Here is a 14,445-nt window from a genome sequence, read left to right on the forward strand (position 1 = left end):
AAGCCAAGAAGAGGCACTCGACTGTGGGCGCGGGTCCCACTGATATCCCTCCCTCGTGTTGTCAACCAGTGCCACGAGAAATCTCTGTCAGCGTAACTGACACCTTATTGTTTCCTAACTGTATGTTAAGTGGCTGTCTTTTGTTAATGGGTTGTGCTTGTGTTTTTCTCATGGTTGTATAAAATGGAACAGAGAGAGAAAGAGAGAGAGAGAGAGAAAGGACAGCATCCACATCCAAAACATCTGGAAATTACACATTCACAGGCAGGCAATGAGAGGTCCCAGGACAGCTGATCCAGCACAGAGAAGACTTTATTAAGAGAGATGGGAAGGAGGGAAAAGCAGGAGGAAGGAGAGATAGGCACACAGCTTAGACACACATGTGCTCATGGCACAAAAGCTCATGGCTGCGTCTGAAATTCCTTACCAACATGCTGTTTAGTTCACTAAAACAGTATGTTTTTAAGTATGTCCGAAACTTCTGTATGAAGCCAATATGTGAACTGCATACTGTCAGTAAATATAAATAAATAATAAATAAATTTATAAATGTATTTATTTTAAATAAATAAATATTACAGTATGCATTCTTTGACTGCCGAATCGATTTATTTAACAAGCACTGAGCCAGCTAGCTTGATGCTAACATATAATAGGAATTCCCGATAGCGTGCTAACAGAGGTTAGCATTGTGACTGTGATGAAAGGATATTTACAAACGATACATTTCAATTCACATTCCTCACATAAAATGACGTATGCTCATATTTACAGGCACATACAGTATTTAATACGCTCTGGAAACAAACATAACTTCTGACTTCATATTATTAACTCAATCTGCTACTGTATAGCTTCAACCCTGAGCAGCTACAGCAAGCTCAAGGGGTCAAACCTCAAACTCTCAATTGTCAATTGGTTTAAAAATACAGCCACCACTACTGAAGACGTTGTGAGGCAGGAGATGGAAGCATATATACAATATATATCTTGATGTCGTCTATTCTTTTTATTCTTATAGCTTTAGCTTGATGAGCAGGAACAGCTAAATGTAGCAGTTTACCTAAAAAAGTTTTTTATTTTCCAGATTTTTATGAAGAACAGCCAGATGCTACAGAAATCAAAATTAAACTGAGTGACATGTGATGTACATTATTACTGGAATATTACTCATGATATATTTTCTCTAGAAGTGAATGATTAAATGGGTTAGACCTTAAATACATTTTTTGTTATCACAAAGAGAAAAGTAACAAAAAAGGTGTCCTTGGTTATACTATGGGTAATAATAATAATAATAATAATAATAACAATAATAATAATAACAATAATAATAATGATCATAATAATAATAAAGGTATTGAACTACTAATGAAGCTTCTTTGACCCAGGCCGCTGGATTTCACTGTATGACATGAGCATGTTAAATTTTAAAGACTCATTAATGTAACCAGAGATTTCTTGTCTCCTCTTGAGCTATTTACTATAATCAAGTCAAAAAATAAATGAAATTCATGGTGGCGTGTTAAGGATGATTAGGTCTTAGGAGAAAAGCTGCTCTGTAGTCTGGTGGTACGGCAGGGGATACTTATGTATCTTTTGTCAGATGGCAGTAGGGTGAACAGACTGTGGCTGGGTGGGTGTTGTCATTTAGTATCCTTTGGGCTCTGTGCAGACATCTCTGGTTACCATCTACAGAGCATCAAATGATGATTTATGTGGTTTTAATCAGATGCAGAGCCTTCCCGTATTAGGCCTTGCACGAACTATGCCAGTTTTCCAATCTGATTGAGCATCCATTTGACATTCATGATAATAATAATAAAGTCCCATCCATAGAGGCCGCACGGTGGATCAGACTTGGCTCTGACCCTTTGAGGCATGGAAACAGGACCTCTGAGGGTGTCCTGTGGTGGAGGCAGGGGGGTCTGCAGAAGTGTTAAGGTGGATGATTCAAGCTAAGTGGCATCCACATGAATACCAGGACCCAAGATTTCCCAACAGAACATTGCATTGAAAAAAACATTATTGATGTTAATCACTTCACCTATGTAGGATTATCAACCACAGGCAAATCTGGATTCATTCAGGAAATTTCCCAGCCAGCCCGGTGTCTTCAGGACACCCCCCTGAGAGTCATAAAATGACTCCAAACACTCCAGGACATCGTCTCGAGGACATCAAAGAATAAAAGACCAAATGACAAGATAGTTATTTCAGGATAGAGCACCAACCTATCTGATAAACTGTCACCAGACATGGCTATCCACTATTTTCAGACGTAGCCCACAGAAAGACGTGTGAACTGTTCTCTCAGGACCTCAGACCCCAGGGTGCCGTGGCCTGTGTACTTATCTACATGCCTGTCTGTTAACTCACACTACAGCGTTTCTCACGCATATTAATAAGTGTGTTAACAGACCCACTTTTGCCTGATCAGCAAAATGTTTCACTGTGTTATTGTACTGAATATGAGGTCATATCGCTGGTCAAGAAATTAACAGTGACCTGTACAATAACTTTTATTCGCACCATATTAATACTAATATTTTGAGCTATAATTTTAATCTTACACCTGTCAGCAGTTGTAATGTTGTGGCTGACTGGTGTATATTTCCATGTTATAATGACTTGCTCTTATTACATAGCATATTATTCACTTTTTATAAGTAGCTTCTCTTGTAAAAACATACATACGTTATATCGTAACAATTCTGTGTTATTAAACAAAATGAACATATATTTTTAATCAAGAAACTTGTGTTATAACACTTTAATTAAGCTGATTTATTGGCATAAATGAAACATCCATATGTTGTCATAAGAAGAAAAAAGATCCAGCCAGTGCCTACATAGAAGACATTTCATTAGTTAGAAAACTGACTAATTTACGTGGTTTTGGATTATGCATAATTTCCTGTTTTGGATGAGACAAAAAGAAGTCTTGATTTAAAGGCTGTGTAACAAAGTGAACAAAGACATGAAATATACTGATACAGGGAAGCTAAGTGCCCTTGACAGTTCCATTGTCCACATGTTTGTTTCAGTAGTTTTTAATCTGGACTAAATTATATTATTGACCCCCCCCCCTTCAGTTTAGAGTTTATCAGCTAAAACATGCTGTTACTGAAAATATACAAGCCGTTGTTGAAAATATTAATGAATGCACGTATACAGTAGTTGTTTGGTATTCTCCACTGAGGGTTAAATCCTGTGGTTGAGGCTGATCTGAGATCAGGGACATCCAAACCGGTTTAATCTAAACTATTAAACAATAATATTGTATAGCTACACAACAAACCATTAATAAACAAACCAAGTAATATCTTACAAATTCAAGCCCATTTCAACAATAAAATACTAATAACCAAATAGAGAAAAAGTATTTTGTGCTGTGGTGATGATCGGCCAAATGCTACTTGTGTCAGTTGATTGAGTCTGCAGTCACATCAAATTTCTCTTTTGTACTAACTTATCATATTAAAACCAAAAAATAATTATTGTTTTATTGAATTAGATTTTCTGTCATAACCACAAAGTTTCTTGCTATAACAAGATATATCGTTGTAGAGTTTTGTAAAGTTGTCATTTGTCATGTAGTAATAACAAGAAAAATATGTCATTATTAATTGAAAATATAACATGAAAATTGTCTTGTTCTAAGAAGTATATTGAGACACAGAAAACATAGTTTAGTAATGGTGGCAGTATTACACTATCATATATGTTCATGTTATGTGGTGAAATATGGTGCTATAATGACTGAACAAGCGAGAATGTAAATCTATATACTGTAATCCTAAGTACTGTATCGTAGGCAAAGTCGGTGTGGGAGTGTCCTTACATAGTCATCATTTTGTAAGGACACTCCCTTACAGAGTTTGAATGTGAAACGTCGACATCTATATACTGTAGATTCTGTATAGTTAGAAGTGTTAAGTTAGATTTAAACACAGTAGCCCCTTAAATGATCATGATGTACTGCATTTATTAACGTAATGTGGTGTTAATATGTGGAATGGTAATTCAGTGAAAAAAGACTGAGATAGATAGATTGACAGATAGATAGATAGATAGATAGATAGATAGATAGATAGATAGATAGCAGGTAACACTGATGCAAGTGGAGATGATGTCAGATTTTTTTATAGAACTTTGAGTTTGGACACAGCTTTTTATCCACAACAGACCTAATGACGATATCCAGATCAGTCGGTCAAACATCTTTGACAATATAATCTCAGTGCTGTCTTGTTTTGCTGGTTTCTTAAACCCACATTTGACTATGCATGTCATCAGTTGTTTAAAAAAATGGGAGGAACGTCCTGTCCTCCACCAAAGAGTGTGAGAGGTTTCTTAGTTCTCGGGGGTGGTAGACTGTCTTGTATCCAAGAAGCTCCAGAAGCGGCTGACAGGCAGTCTGAGTGTAAACCACCATGTCAAAGGATAGTTTCACCCTCCAGTTCTCTGCATTAGCAGCAGAGTCCCGAACTGTGGTGAACTTCTGCCGAGATGACAGATCACTGCTGCCCCGGGTGTTGTTGATGATCCAGTCCTTGACACTGTGGTCCAGAACCAGACCAAGGAATCTATAGAGCTCCCTGGTTTTCTGGAGAGGAAACCTGGCCAAGTCTTCATACCTGACCAATTACAGGGAAGGAAGAATGAAGATCATTCAGTAAAAAAGGACAAAAAAGACAAAATTAGTAATTTGTTTGTACCTCTGACCATTACATAAGTGAGTTATGGTTAATGTTTTGTTTGGGCAATTCAAACAAAATGTTGAGAGCAGCGAACAGAAAAAAAAACAATGTTGCCTGTTGCCTGTACACTGGACTTAAACAGCTTTTTAATCATAGACCATATTCACACGGCCGCCATTTTCCTCAGACGTCACATTCAGGTTGGGAAGCTCAAATGTCGTACTGCTGTGTTGACGGTTGCAAGTCATGTAAACGTAGTATATTTTATTAAATGACGGAAGCATTTAATCTTGTCCTAGCTGACATTACTGTTTGATTTTTTTCAAGTGTTTTACATGTAGGCTTAAAAGAAACGTGTCCACGGTGTGTGGGTTTTTTTCACAATTAATTTATGCCCTTGATATTGTATAATGTAACACTATTAAAAGGTAATGTTAGCTAGGAAGTGGCTGAATGCTAATCTTAGCTTAATTGCATAACAGAAGCTAAGGGACTTAAATACGTTGTTTTACCTTGAAATGTGGTCCTCTGTTTCTCCAGATTTTCACTATCCATAGTCTTTTCGGTTGCTGATCAGTATGCAGTGACATGATACTTTGTCAGAGGGAATCTGACAATGCTTATACAACATGCCACCTGGAACACAGCAGTACAACATTTAGCTTCCCACCTTAGCGTGACATCAGGGGAAAATTGGCATTGTGTGAATATGGTCTACCGTATAACAAAGTTACTCTGTTTTCACTTTTGATTCTTACAGAGGACACTAATATTCTCATGACTGCGAAAATGTAAACACAGGTTATTTTAAGTGCCATTTTGAATAAAAAGAAGAAAAATTCAAAAGAAATCATGGAGAGCTATCTTATAAATAAACTTAGATTATAGTAGAACTAGAGTGCCACATAGAGTGGCACTCCCAAATCCACATTTTCATTCTGAACTGAAGTTCGACATGAGCATCCTTTGTGTTAGGCTTTTGCTATTAAATTTACACTGATCAGCCACAACATACAGACAAAGTAAATAACATTGATCAGCTAGTTACAATGCAATGTTTGCTGGGAAATTGTGGGTACTGGCATTAGTGTGGAGGCCACTTGACATGCACCACCCACCCAAACACCGCTGTGGGCCGGCACAATGCGCTCTGCAACACCACAAAAACTGCAGAGGAACGGCCAGAGGTACGTGACAAAGAGCCCAATATGACCTGGCCCCAAAATTCCCCAGATCCCAATCTGATCAGGCATCTATGGGACATGCAGGAACAAGTCCAATCCATGGAGACTCCACCCCCCAACCCACAGGACCCAAAAGGATCCACTGCCCAGTCCCGGTGCCAGACACCACAGGACACCCCCAGAAGTCTTGTGTCCATTCCTTGATGGGTCAGAGCTGTTCTGGTGGCACAAGAGAAGCTTCCAGAATATAAAGCCGGTGGTTTTAATGTTGGGGCTGATGGCAAGTCAAAACCTCCACTTTTTGGAAATATTAATCATAATTATACTGCAATGTTACTACAATTTTTTGACATATTTGTGGATATGACGTTTTTGAGTAGGTGTTTCTCATGTGAGTTCAGTGAATTTGAGAGCTAGAGTCAGACAACATTACTAAGAACATTATAGAGTCAATGTCAAACACAATAGAACCAGTCACAATGTTTGTTTATAATGACTTCTGGGTACATCAAATCCATCTAAAATGCATGTTTGATGCTTTCATATCTCATTAATTACAAAACTTTCACTAACGATAGGTTAGACACCTATTTTACCCATTTGGCCACAGACTGAAGAAAATGACAGCTTGAGCTTACCCAAAACCAGCTTCTAGTGTAACTTGTTTCTGTTGGGTAAATATCAATAATGCTAGCAACAAGTGAATTGAGCACGGCAGGAATGTCAGATAGGTCATACTACCGTGTTTAACCATATATCCTTAAGGTTACAGTTACAGCTGAATATGACAATAGACTAAAGATAATTTGCTGATGTCACATATCATCACAATGCAAGTCAATCACCAGTTGTCTACCAGGAAGTGACGGTTGATGTCAGCGCAATGTCACAGTGGCTGTGTCCGAAATAACTCACTCATTCCCTACTCCCTACTCACTACATAGCGAGCCCAACATAGTGGACTATATAGAGAGCTCATCGGCAGAAAGAAAAAAGCACTTTCGGAAACTACTCAGGCGCCATTAATTACGTCACTGCTGTCGCACAGTTGAAACGTCATACATCAACGCTGGTTGTGGACTATCCGTAATAAATACTTGACCTATAAATACCTAAAGATGAAGGATTTTACATTCATACAAGACATCTAAATCACTAATGTATTGTCAGTGTCAATAATTCACTCGTATTGTGAGACTACACCCCCTCCTGTGGAAAAAGACATGGCACAACTTTGTTCTTAAATCAGGTTAGATGGATGGATAAATAGATAGATACTTTATTCATCCCTTAGGGCAGGGGTCGGCAATTAAGTTTGGCCTCGGGACAGATATTTTCCAAGCCATTACATGGCGGGCAACAACCAAAACAATGGCTAGTTTAATGAATTAATAGGGGAGGAGGGGTGATAATGAAAATGATAGGTGCTCTTGAAATGACAGAGCAGACGCACTGAGACATTCAAGCAGGCTGATGTAGGTTAAATTTGTGGACTGACCATTGGGGGCGCTATTAATTATATGCCTGTTTGTTAAAAAAAAACAAAAAAACAACAACATTAAACAACATAATTTCCACTTGTTGCTGTTAGCTGTCAAAAAATGGCACTATCAAAAAATCTCAAGAGAAAAGTTAACAGCGAAAACAGGATCTTTCATGATGAATGGACAGAGAACTATGCCTTCATCCTCCCCAGTTTTATTAATGCAAAGCCCACATCTGTAACGAGGGTGTCTCTGCATGCAAAGAGTACAATATTAGATGGCAACACGAAAGGAAGCATGCTAATTTCAAGGTTGCGTTCCCTCAGAAGACAGAGGCACGAAAGCGCAAAATCGAAGCCCTGAAAGGTGCTTATCAGCAGTAGGTGATTTGTTAATTTTTAACAGGGGGGATGGCCCAATGGGAGCACCACCCTGCCCTGACACACCTACAGTATGTACACCTCCCAAAGGACATTGTTGCAGGACACCTTAACCACAACTGTGACATTTCTAATTCTACAATTCCATTTTATCCAGTTATCTTCCTTCTCTCCCTACTACAACTGTCTTGTTATAACTGTATTAAAGTAATGAGTAAATACACCTTTAAATTGTATGCAGTGGACTGAGTTTATTCAGGCAGGGTTTTCTCATGTTTCTCACAATACACAAATGCAAAATTGTAGAGCCCGACCGATTTATTGGCCGACATCATATTTGTGATGATAATGTCGGCCGATAAATCGGTATCGGCGTATATATTGTCCAATATGCACCGGTATGAAAACCTCATATTTAAAAACTATAATGCAGAAGAACATGCTTGGGCTAATTTACAATTGGTGTAATGACATAGTCTGTCCAGCAGAGTGCGCAGAGTGCGCTTCAACGGGGGTAAAACAGCTGGTGTCAGGAAATGTAACAGCTACCTCACTAATGGTTAAACTATAAACCAGCACAAAAATGACAATTAGCAACATAACATAAGCCACCGTGTTCTGAACAGAAACTTAAAAAAACACTTACAAAAAGTAACATTTTAGTTTTAGAACATAAATAGCAAACTTCTCGTGCTCCTCTACATGAGAGACGCGCTGGGAATCCACCGGAAGCTGCTTTATGACGTTGTGTCTGCTACAGGTTTTGTTCCGCCCTCTGCACGGCGTCATACCATGAATGTATAAAGAGAACCCAGTGGGAACGTTTCAGAAGTGGAGCCTTTTGTCTGCCTGATTTTGTTGATCTGGTCATTTTTCGTTTTTATACAATCGGGAGTCTGCACAGGGTGTTTTATTTTGAAAATTGACCGGATGCTCTATGGTTCCTGTGTCTCTGACTTCCTGCTGGCACGATCTGCTCTGTGCAGCTTGTTGTGGCTGCCGTCAAAAATCAACCAGGCAGCCGGAATGCAAAGCAGCCGTGCACGGCTTGACTCCACTGAGCGCCGGAGCTGATCGCGGCCGCTTGTGATTTGTAACACACTTTCTGCAACTAGGGGATGGAGAGTGGCAGGTTAACAAGGGGGATGCTTTTTGGTAATTTTGCTAACAAGGGGGACGGCATCCCCCCTCATATCGCCTACTGCTTATCAGTGTTTGGAATAACGCCGTTTAAAAGAACGCCGTTAGGTAACAACATTATTTTTTCAGTAACGGGGTAATCTAACTAACTACTTTTTCCGTTGTTACAACGCCGTTTACGTTACTGAACGTTAAATGCGGTGCGTTACTATGCATTGATTGAATAAACTGTGTAATCCGAACGCACCCCTGGCTCCATACACAGCTAGTGAGGAGGCGAGTTAATAACGAGTGAGCGATTATGATTGGCTAAGGCAGAGTCATGTTTCATGGTAGCCAATCAGAGCCAGTATTTTTACACACATGCCAGCACATGCGCCACACACACACAACCACTGAACAGATTTGATGAAGCAGCAGAGATGGCGAGTCTGGAGCAATCTAGGGCTGGGCGATATGGACCAAAAGTCATATCCCGATATATTTAGGCTGAATATCAATATATGATATATATCCCGATATTTTTTCCGCAAAGTGAGAGCAAATGTTCAGTCAAAGTCAAAGCCAAATATGACATGTCACAAGTAGTTTTATTGAAACCGGCTATTTCAGTGAACAGTTGCAAAATCAAATGAATAAATGATAAGCAGGTTTCTTCACCTGGTTCATGAATAAATGCTCAGCTGTTCAAATAAAAAAAAATGTAAACATACTGCATAACAACAGGAGTACCTTTTTTGAAATCAAAGCTCCGAAAGGTGCACATTTAAATAAAAAAATATCTTAAATAAAAATAGCCTATAAAATAAAATAGGCCAATCTTTTTCTGAAATAAATATATTTATATGAGGAAAGTACAATATCAACATTTTTTTAATTTGACAACTATAAATGGCTTATTAAAATCAAATTACAGATTTTCTTCTCCTCTCTAACAAATCCACAGATGCAAATAACGAACATTACAAAAGAACAAAATATGACAAACACTAGTAAGGGCAGCATTTATATATAATGGGCGCTGCTCTTGTGGCGACCGGCAGAAGGCGTTGGCGTGTGCGTTGTGTGTGTTTTTAGCTGTTTATTAACTCAACAGTGTTTACTAACTTCCAAACCAGCGGCATCCTGTCTTGAATGCTCTTATGCGCACTTTTCGGAGAGTTTTGTAGCGCTTGAGTCGAAGATGGAGATAGTATTTTTACTTTTCCTGACGGCCACGCTGAATCTCACACTGGGACTGGTTGTGAATCCTCCTCACACAAGTAGGATTCAATACAGTCGTGACATCCTTTTCGGATTTCAATCGCATGGTCTCCCAGTGGATCTACTTGTGGACTTTTCCCCTTCCAGTGGCGAGTATGTTTTTAACTGCAACAATGACTTTATGCATACCTCTACAAACACTCAGAGTGAGACGAGGAGGAGGAAGAGGGGAAAGAAAGGCGGTGTTCAACAGCGGCCAAAGAAGTTGACCCGGGCTAATCGTCTCCCCTTACTGTCTATAGTCCTGTCAAATGTCCAGTCTTTAAAAAACAAGTCTGATGAACTACAAGCTTGTGTGTCTTTCATACACGAGTTTAGGGATGTGTGTGCTCTGCAGACGTTGTTGCTTCCTACATGTTTGTTGAAGAGTGCCGGAGTGTGTGTTCCTGCCCCTCCCCCCTCTGTGGTGAAAGAGGAGAGGCGGGGGGAGCAGTGCAGAGAGCTCCGGGTCAGCAGCTTGCCTGGAGCAAGGATGACAGCGCAAATTTGAACCATATCGATATATGCGATATGGTCTAATTCCATATCACATTTAAAAATATATCGATATATTTTTTATATCGATATATCGCCCAGCCCTAGAGCAATCCAATGAAAAGTTGGCATTTTCAAGGTGGAGATATAAGCACTACTTCAAATTCATTGTGGTCAAAGGCAAGAACGTGCACGTAATGTGTACATTATGCCCAGGAGCGAAGACTTTGTCGACATCTGTTGTAAGCAACTCCAACTTAATGAAGCATCTCACAACGACACACGCATCTACAAAGCTAGTGGCCAAAAACACCGATACCTCCACCACAGATGATAGCTCGCCATCCACTAGCAAAGAAGGACACGGAGCAAAGTCGTCCAAGCAGCAAAAGCTATATTTTTCTGCCTCACAACAAAAACCTCTGACACAGGCTGAAGTCAACCGTATGATAGGCGGGTATGTGGTTAAAAGTATGTTGCCATTATCGACAGTGGAGGATGATTCATTCTGAGCCATTATTGCTAAAATACATAAGAAAGCAGGGGCCTGTACGCCATGCTCAAAGACGTTTGCTAAATACCTAGATGCTGAATACGCCAAAATGAACACAGAGCTTAAAAAGAGTTTTGAAGAGTTGGACTTTTTGTCTACAACTGCAGATATTTGGATTGCGCACAACCGCAGTTACCTCAGCGTGACTGCCCACTGGTTAGATCCACACAGCCTAGAGCGAAAGAAAGCAGCCTTGGCCTGCAGACGTTTCAAGGGCCGTCATACGTATGACAGCATTGCTACTGAACTGAACAATATCCACTCATCCTTTAGTATTTCTAACAAAATCACAGCTACTGTCACAGACAATGGTTCGAATTTTGTGAAAGCCTTTAAAGTTTACCAGCCCGTTCAGGGTGATGACGGATGATGTGACTTTTGTCGACCTTCATGATGCCTTACAAGACATGAATGTGGAAGAGGATGTGGAAGAGGATGTTGTGACTTTGCCACCACACCACAGATGTGCATCGCACACAGCAAACCTTATTTCATGCTCTGATGTGGACAAGTGGCTACTTTCAAGGCCAGGCATAAAAGCTGTGTACAGAAGTGCCACCTCCAAATGCACAGCTTTGTGGAACAAGGCCAGCCGTTCCACAGTGGCTGCAGAGATCGTGAAGTACTTGAAAAGAAGCTCCTTGTCCCATGTACAACCAGATGGAACTCCTTTCATGATGCCGTTGCTCGTGCCTGTGAATTCCCAATCACCGAGCTGAACACCATTTCCTACAATTTTGGGTTGAAGGCCATCACAGATCGGGAGTACCAGTTCCTCAGAGAATACTGCACAGTGATGAAGCCACTAACAGTAGCCCTTGACATTCTTTAAGGCGAAGACAAATGTTTCTATGGCACCCTCCTACCCACACTGGAGACATTAGCTGTGTCCCAATTCAGGGGCTGCAGCCTTCGGAGGCTGCATTTGAAGGCCAGTTACGTCACAGCGCTGCGCGAAGGCTGTCCCAATTCGTCCAAATTCGAAGGCTCCGACAAATGCGTCCTCCTTTTCCCTGTATTCGGAGGATGCACCGCTACTATCCTTCGCAGCCTCCCATATCCCAAGATGCTTTGCGCGCCGCTGTTCAACAACAATGGCGGCGAACAACGGCAGCAGCACCGGCACCGGCAGCAGTGCCGAGTACACATTTAAATGTAAGTAACGGCTTTTTGCTTAACACCAGAAGTTCAAGGGGCCTTAAAATATATTTGACTGTTAAAATACGTGAAGTTAATAATGCTAATATACATAGCCACCGGAATGTAGGGCCAGCTACGTGATGTAGCTTAAGGCTAACCTGTTGATACGAGGAGCTCCGTTAACGTTAGCCTTTAAAAGTAACGTTAAAGCCTAAAACCCTTCATTTTCAAATGTTACAAGCTCAGATGGTAACTTATATCTTATTGTAACTGTGGAGATGTTAATTTGTTCTCGTTGTAAGTAGTGTAGGCTCCTCTCCTCTCCTGCGCCCGAAGCTGAATGCAGCTGAACATATAACGTTAACGATAGGTTGTTAGCCCCGCTGTATTTCTAGGCTGTAAAACTGTAAACGTTTGGATTGAATACAGAGCTAACCTTAGGAGCAATATTACAATTAATATTGTTATTATATCGTACAATCATTTTGCCTGTTGACAGTACAGGACATGTGCTTTACATGTCGTTTTGTTGTAGGGAGCAAGGAGCAGACGGAGGAGTTTATTAAACTCCGGGGCCAGAACGACCACTTGTTCACAGGGGCCAAGAACACGGCCACACTTGGATGGAGGTAACTGTCAAGGCATAAATAAATAGCCCATTTGTTCTCTATACATATTTGTATGTAAAAGTTACATAAATTAACCCAAATCCTGTACAAAGATCAAAGTACAAATATATAATCTTTGGATCACATTAAATGAATGTTGTTTTTGGATGGGGGTGGGAATATTATGTCTGTCCTGATGTCACTGATGAATCTTTACATAATTGTTATGCGATCTTGTGTGTTTACCTTTTGTCAATGCTTCTCTCTTGTTTAGAACAATCCTTCAAAAAATGGGCCTGGAGGGAAAAGTGGAGCCCCAACAGGCCAAAAAGAAGTGGGACAATCTAAAAAAATATATAAAGTATGTGCAGGTTTGGATAATGATATGAAATCTACATTTGTTTTACCCAAGTTAATAAATAATTTGATAAAGAAAAGTAGAAAAAACCTCCAAGGCACCTCATGGCATGGTCATATAAACCTTAAGAACACAGTCCTTCAACATGTTTTGGCATCAAGCCTTCATCAGGAAGTCAGACATTCATTTTCTTTGTTTCTTTATCACTACATGAATCCCATTCCAAAGAGCACCTCAAACAGGTTTTTTTTTGAGTCCATGAAGCACTCCTTTTTTTCAAGACTTTTTTAAATAAACACTTTACAGACAATTGCTGTTGTTTATGTGATTGATTTCCTCTGCCTTAGGAATGCAAAGATCCAGGGACAGGGCAGGGAGTCAGCGGGAGATATTAGGACAGAGGCCGTCCATTGCACCGCCTGTCCTAATTGCCTCCATCCCTGAGGACACACCAGGGCCAAGTGCTGCAGTGGGTGAGCAGCAGCAGCAGGAGGAGGAGGATGAGGATGAGGAGGGTGAGGATGAGAAGAGGCAGCCAGGGCCACAGACAGCAGGAAGAAGAAAGAGGAAAAGGGAAAGAGATGAATTGCTGGATTTGATCAGGGAGGACATGAAATTACAGAGGGAGAGTGAGGAAAGGAGAGAAAGAGAGAGCAGAGAGAGGATGGAGAGACTTTTTAGTTTATTAGAGAGAATGGTTGAGAGGCGTTGATTTTTTTTGGGGGGGTGGATGTTTTTTTTTTTCTGTTTGATAAAGTTCTGTGTTATTTGTAATTTAAATTGTTAATTAAAAATATTGTATTGTTCCATTTTCTGTTCTAAATATTGTATATAGTTAAATTAAAATCTCATAACCTTGTAACATTATCTGTTCCATTTCTTATTTACAACTAAAGTAAACTTTTGAATTCCTTTTCAGTAACAAGAAAATACATTTTTTGTGTAATTAACAAATATTTACAAAGTTACAATAACTATTTACAAGTGGGTGTTCTTAACATGTAGAACTATTTACAAATTATAGCTGCTGCGCAGCGATGGGTCGGGTCCGGGCTATTTTTGGCAAATTTAGGCAACTCTGAGGCTGAGCAACAAAGTGTAGAACAGGAAGACAGGCAGTTGACATCATAATGTTCATTTTGCATTAGTTGAGGCTTG

The 14,445-nt window shown here is 40.0% G+C and overlaps 1 protein-coding gene across 2 annotated transcripts in view; it reads right to left on the minus strand.

Annotated features, from left to right (window-relative positions):
• Window positions 1-294: 294 nt before the first annotated feature.
• Window positions 295-14,445, minus strand: part of chst1 (carbohydrate (keratan sulfate Gal-6) sulfotransferase 1) — a 47,870-nt gene continuing 33,719 nt past the window's right edge. For both annotated transcript variants that reach the window (XM_084363865.1, XM_084363864.1), the window contains exon 6: window positions 295-4,640. In XM_084363865.1, the coding sequence (XP_084219991.1) occupies window positions 4,304-4,640 (337 nt within the window). In that variant the 3' untranslated portion in view covers window positions 295-4,303. The remainder of the gene's footprint in view (window positions 4,641-14,445) is intronic.

This window comes from Pagrus pagrus (genome assembly GCF_965226575.1).
Source record: "Pagrus pagrus genome assembly, chromosome: 10".
NCBI classification, from domain to species: Eukaryota; Metazoa; Chordata; class Actinopteri; order Spariformes; family Sparidae; genus Pagrus; species Pagrus pagrus.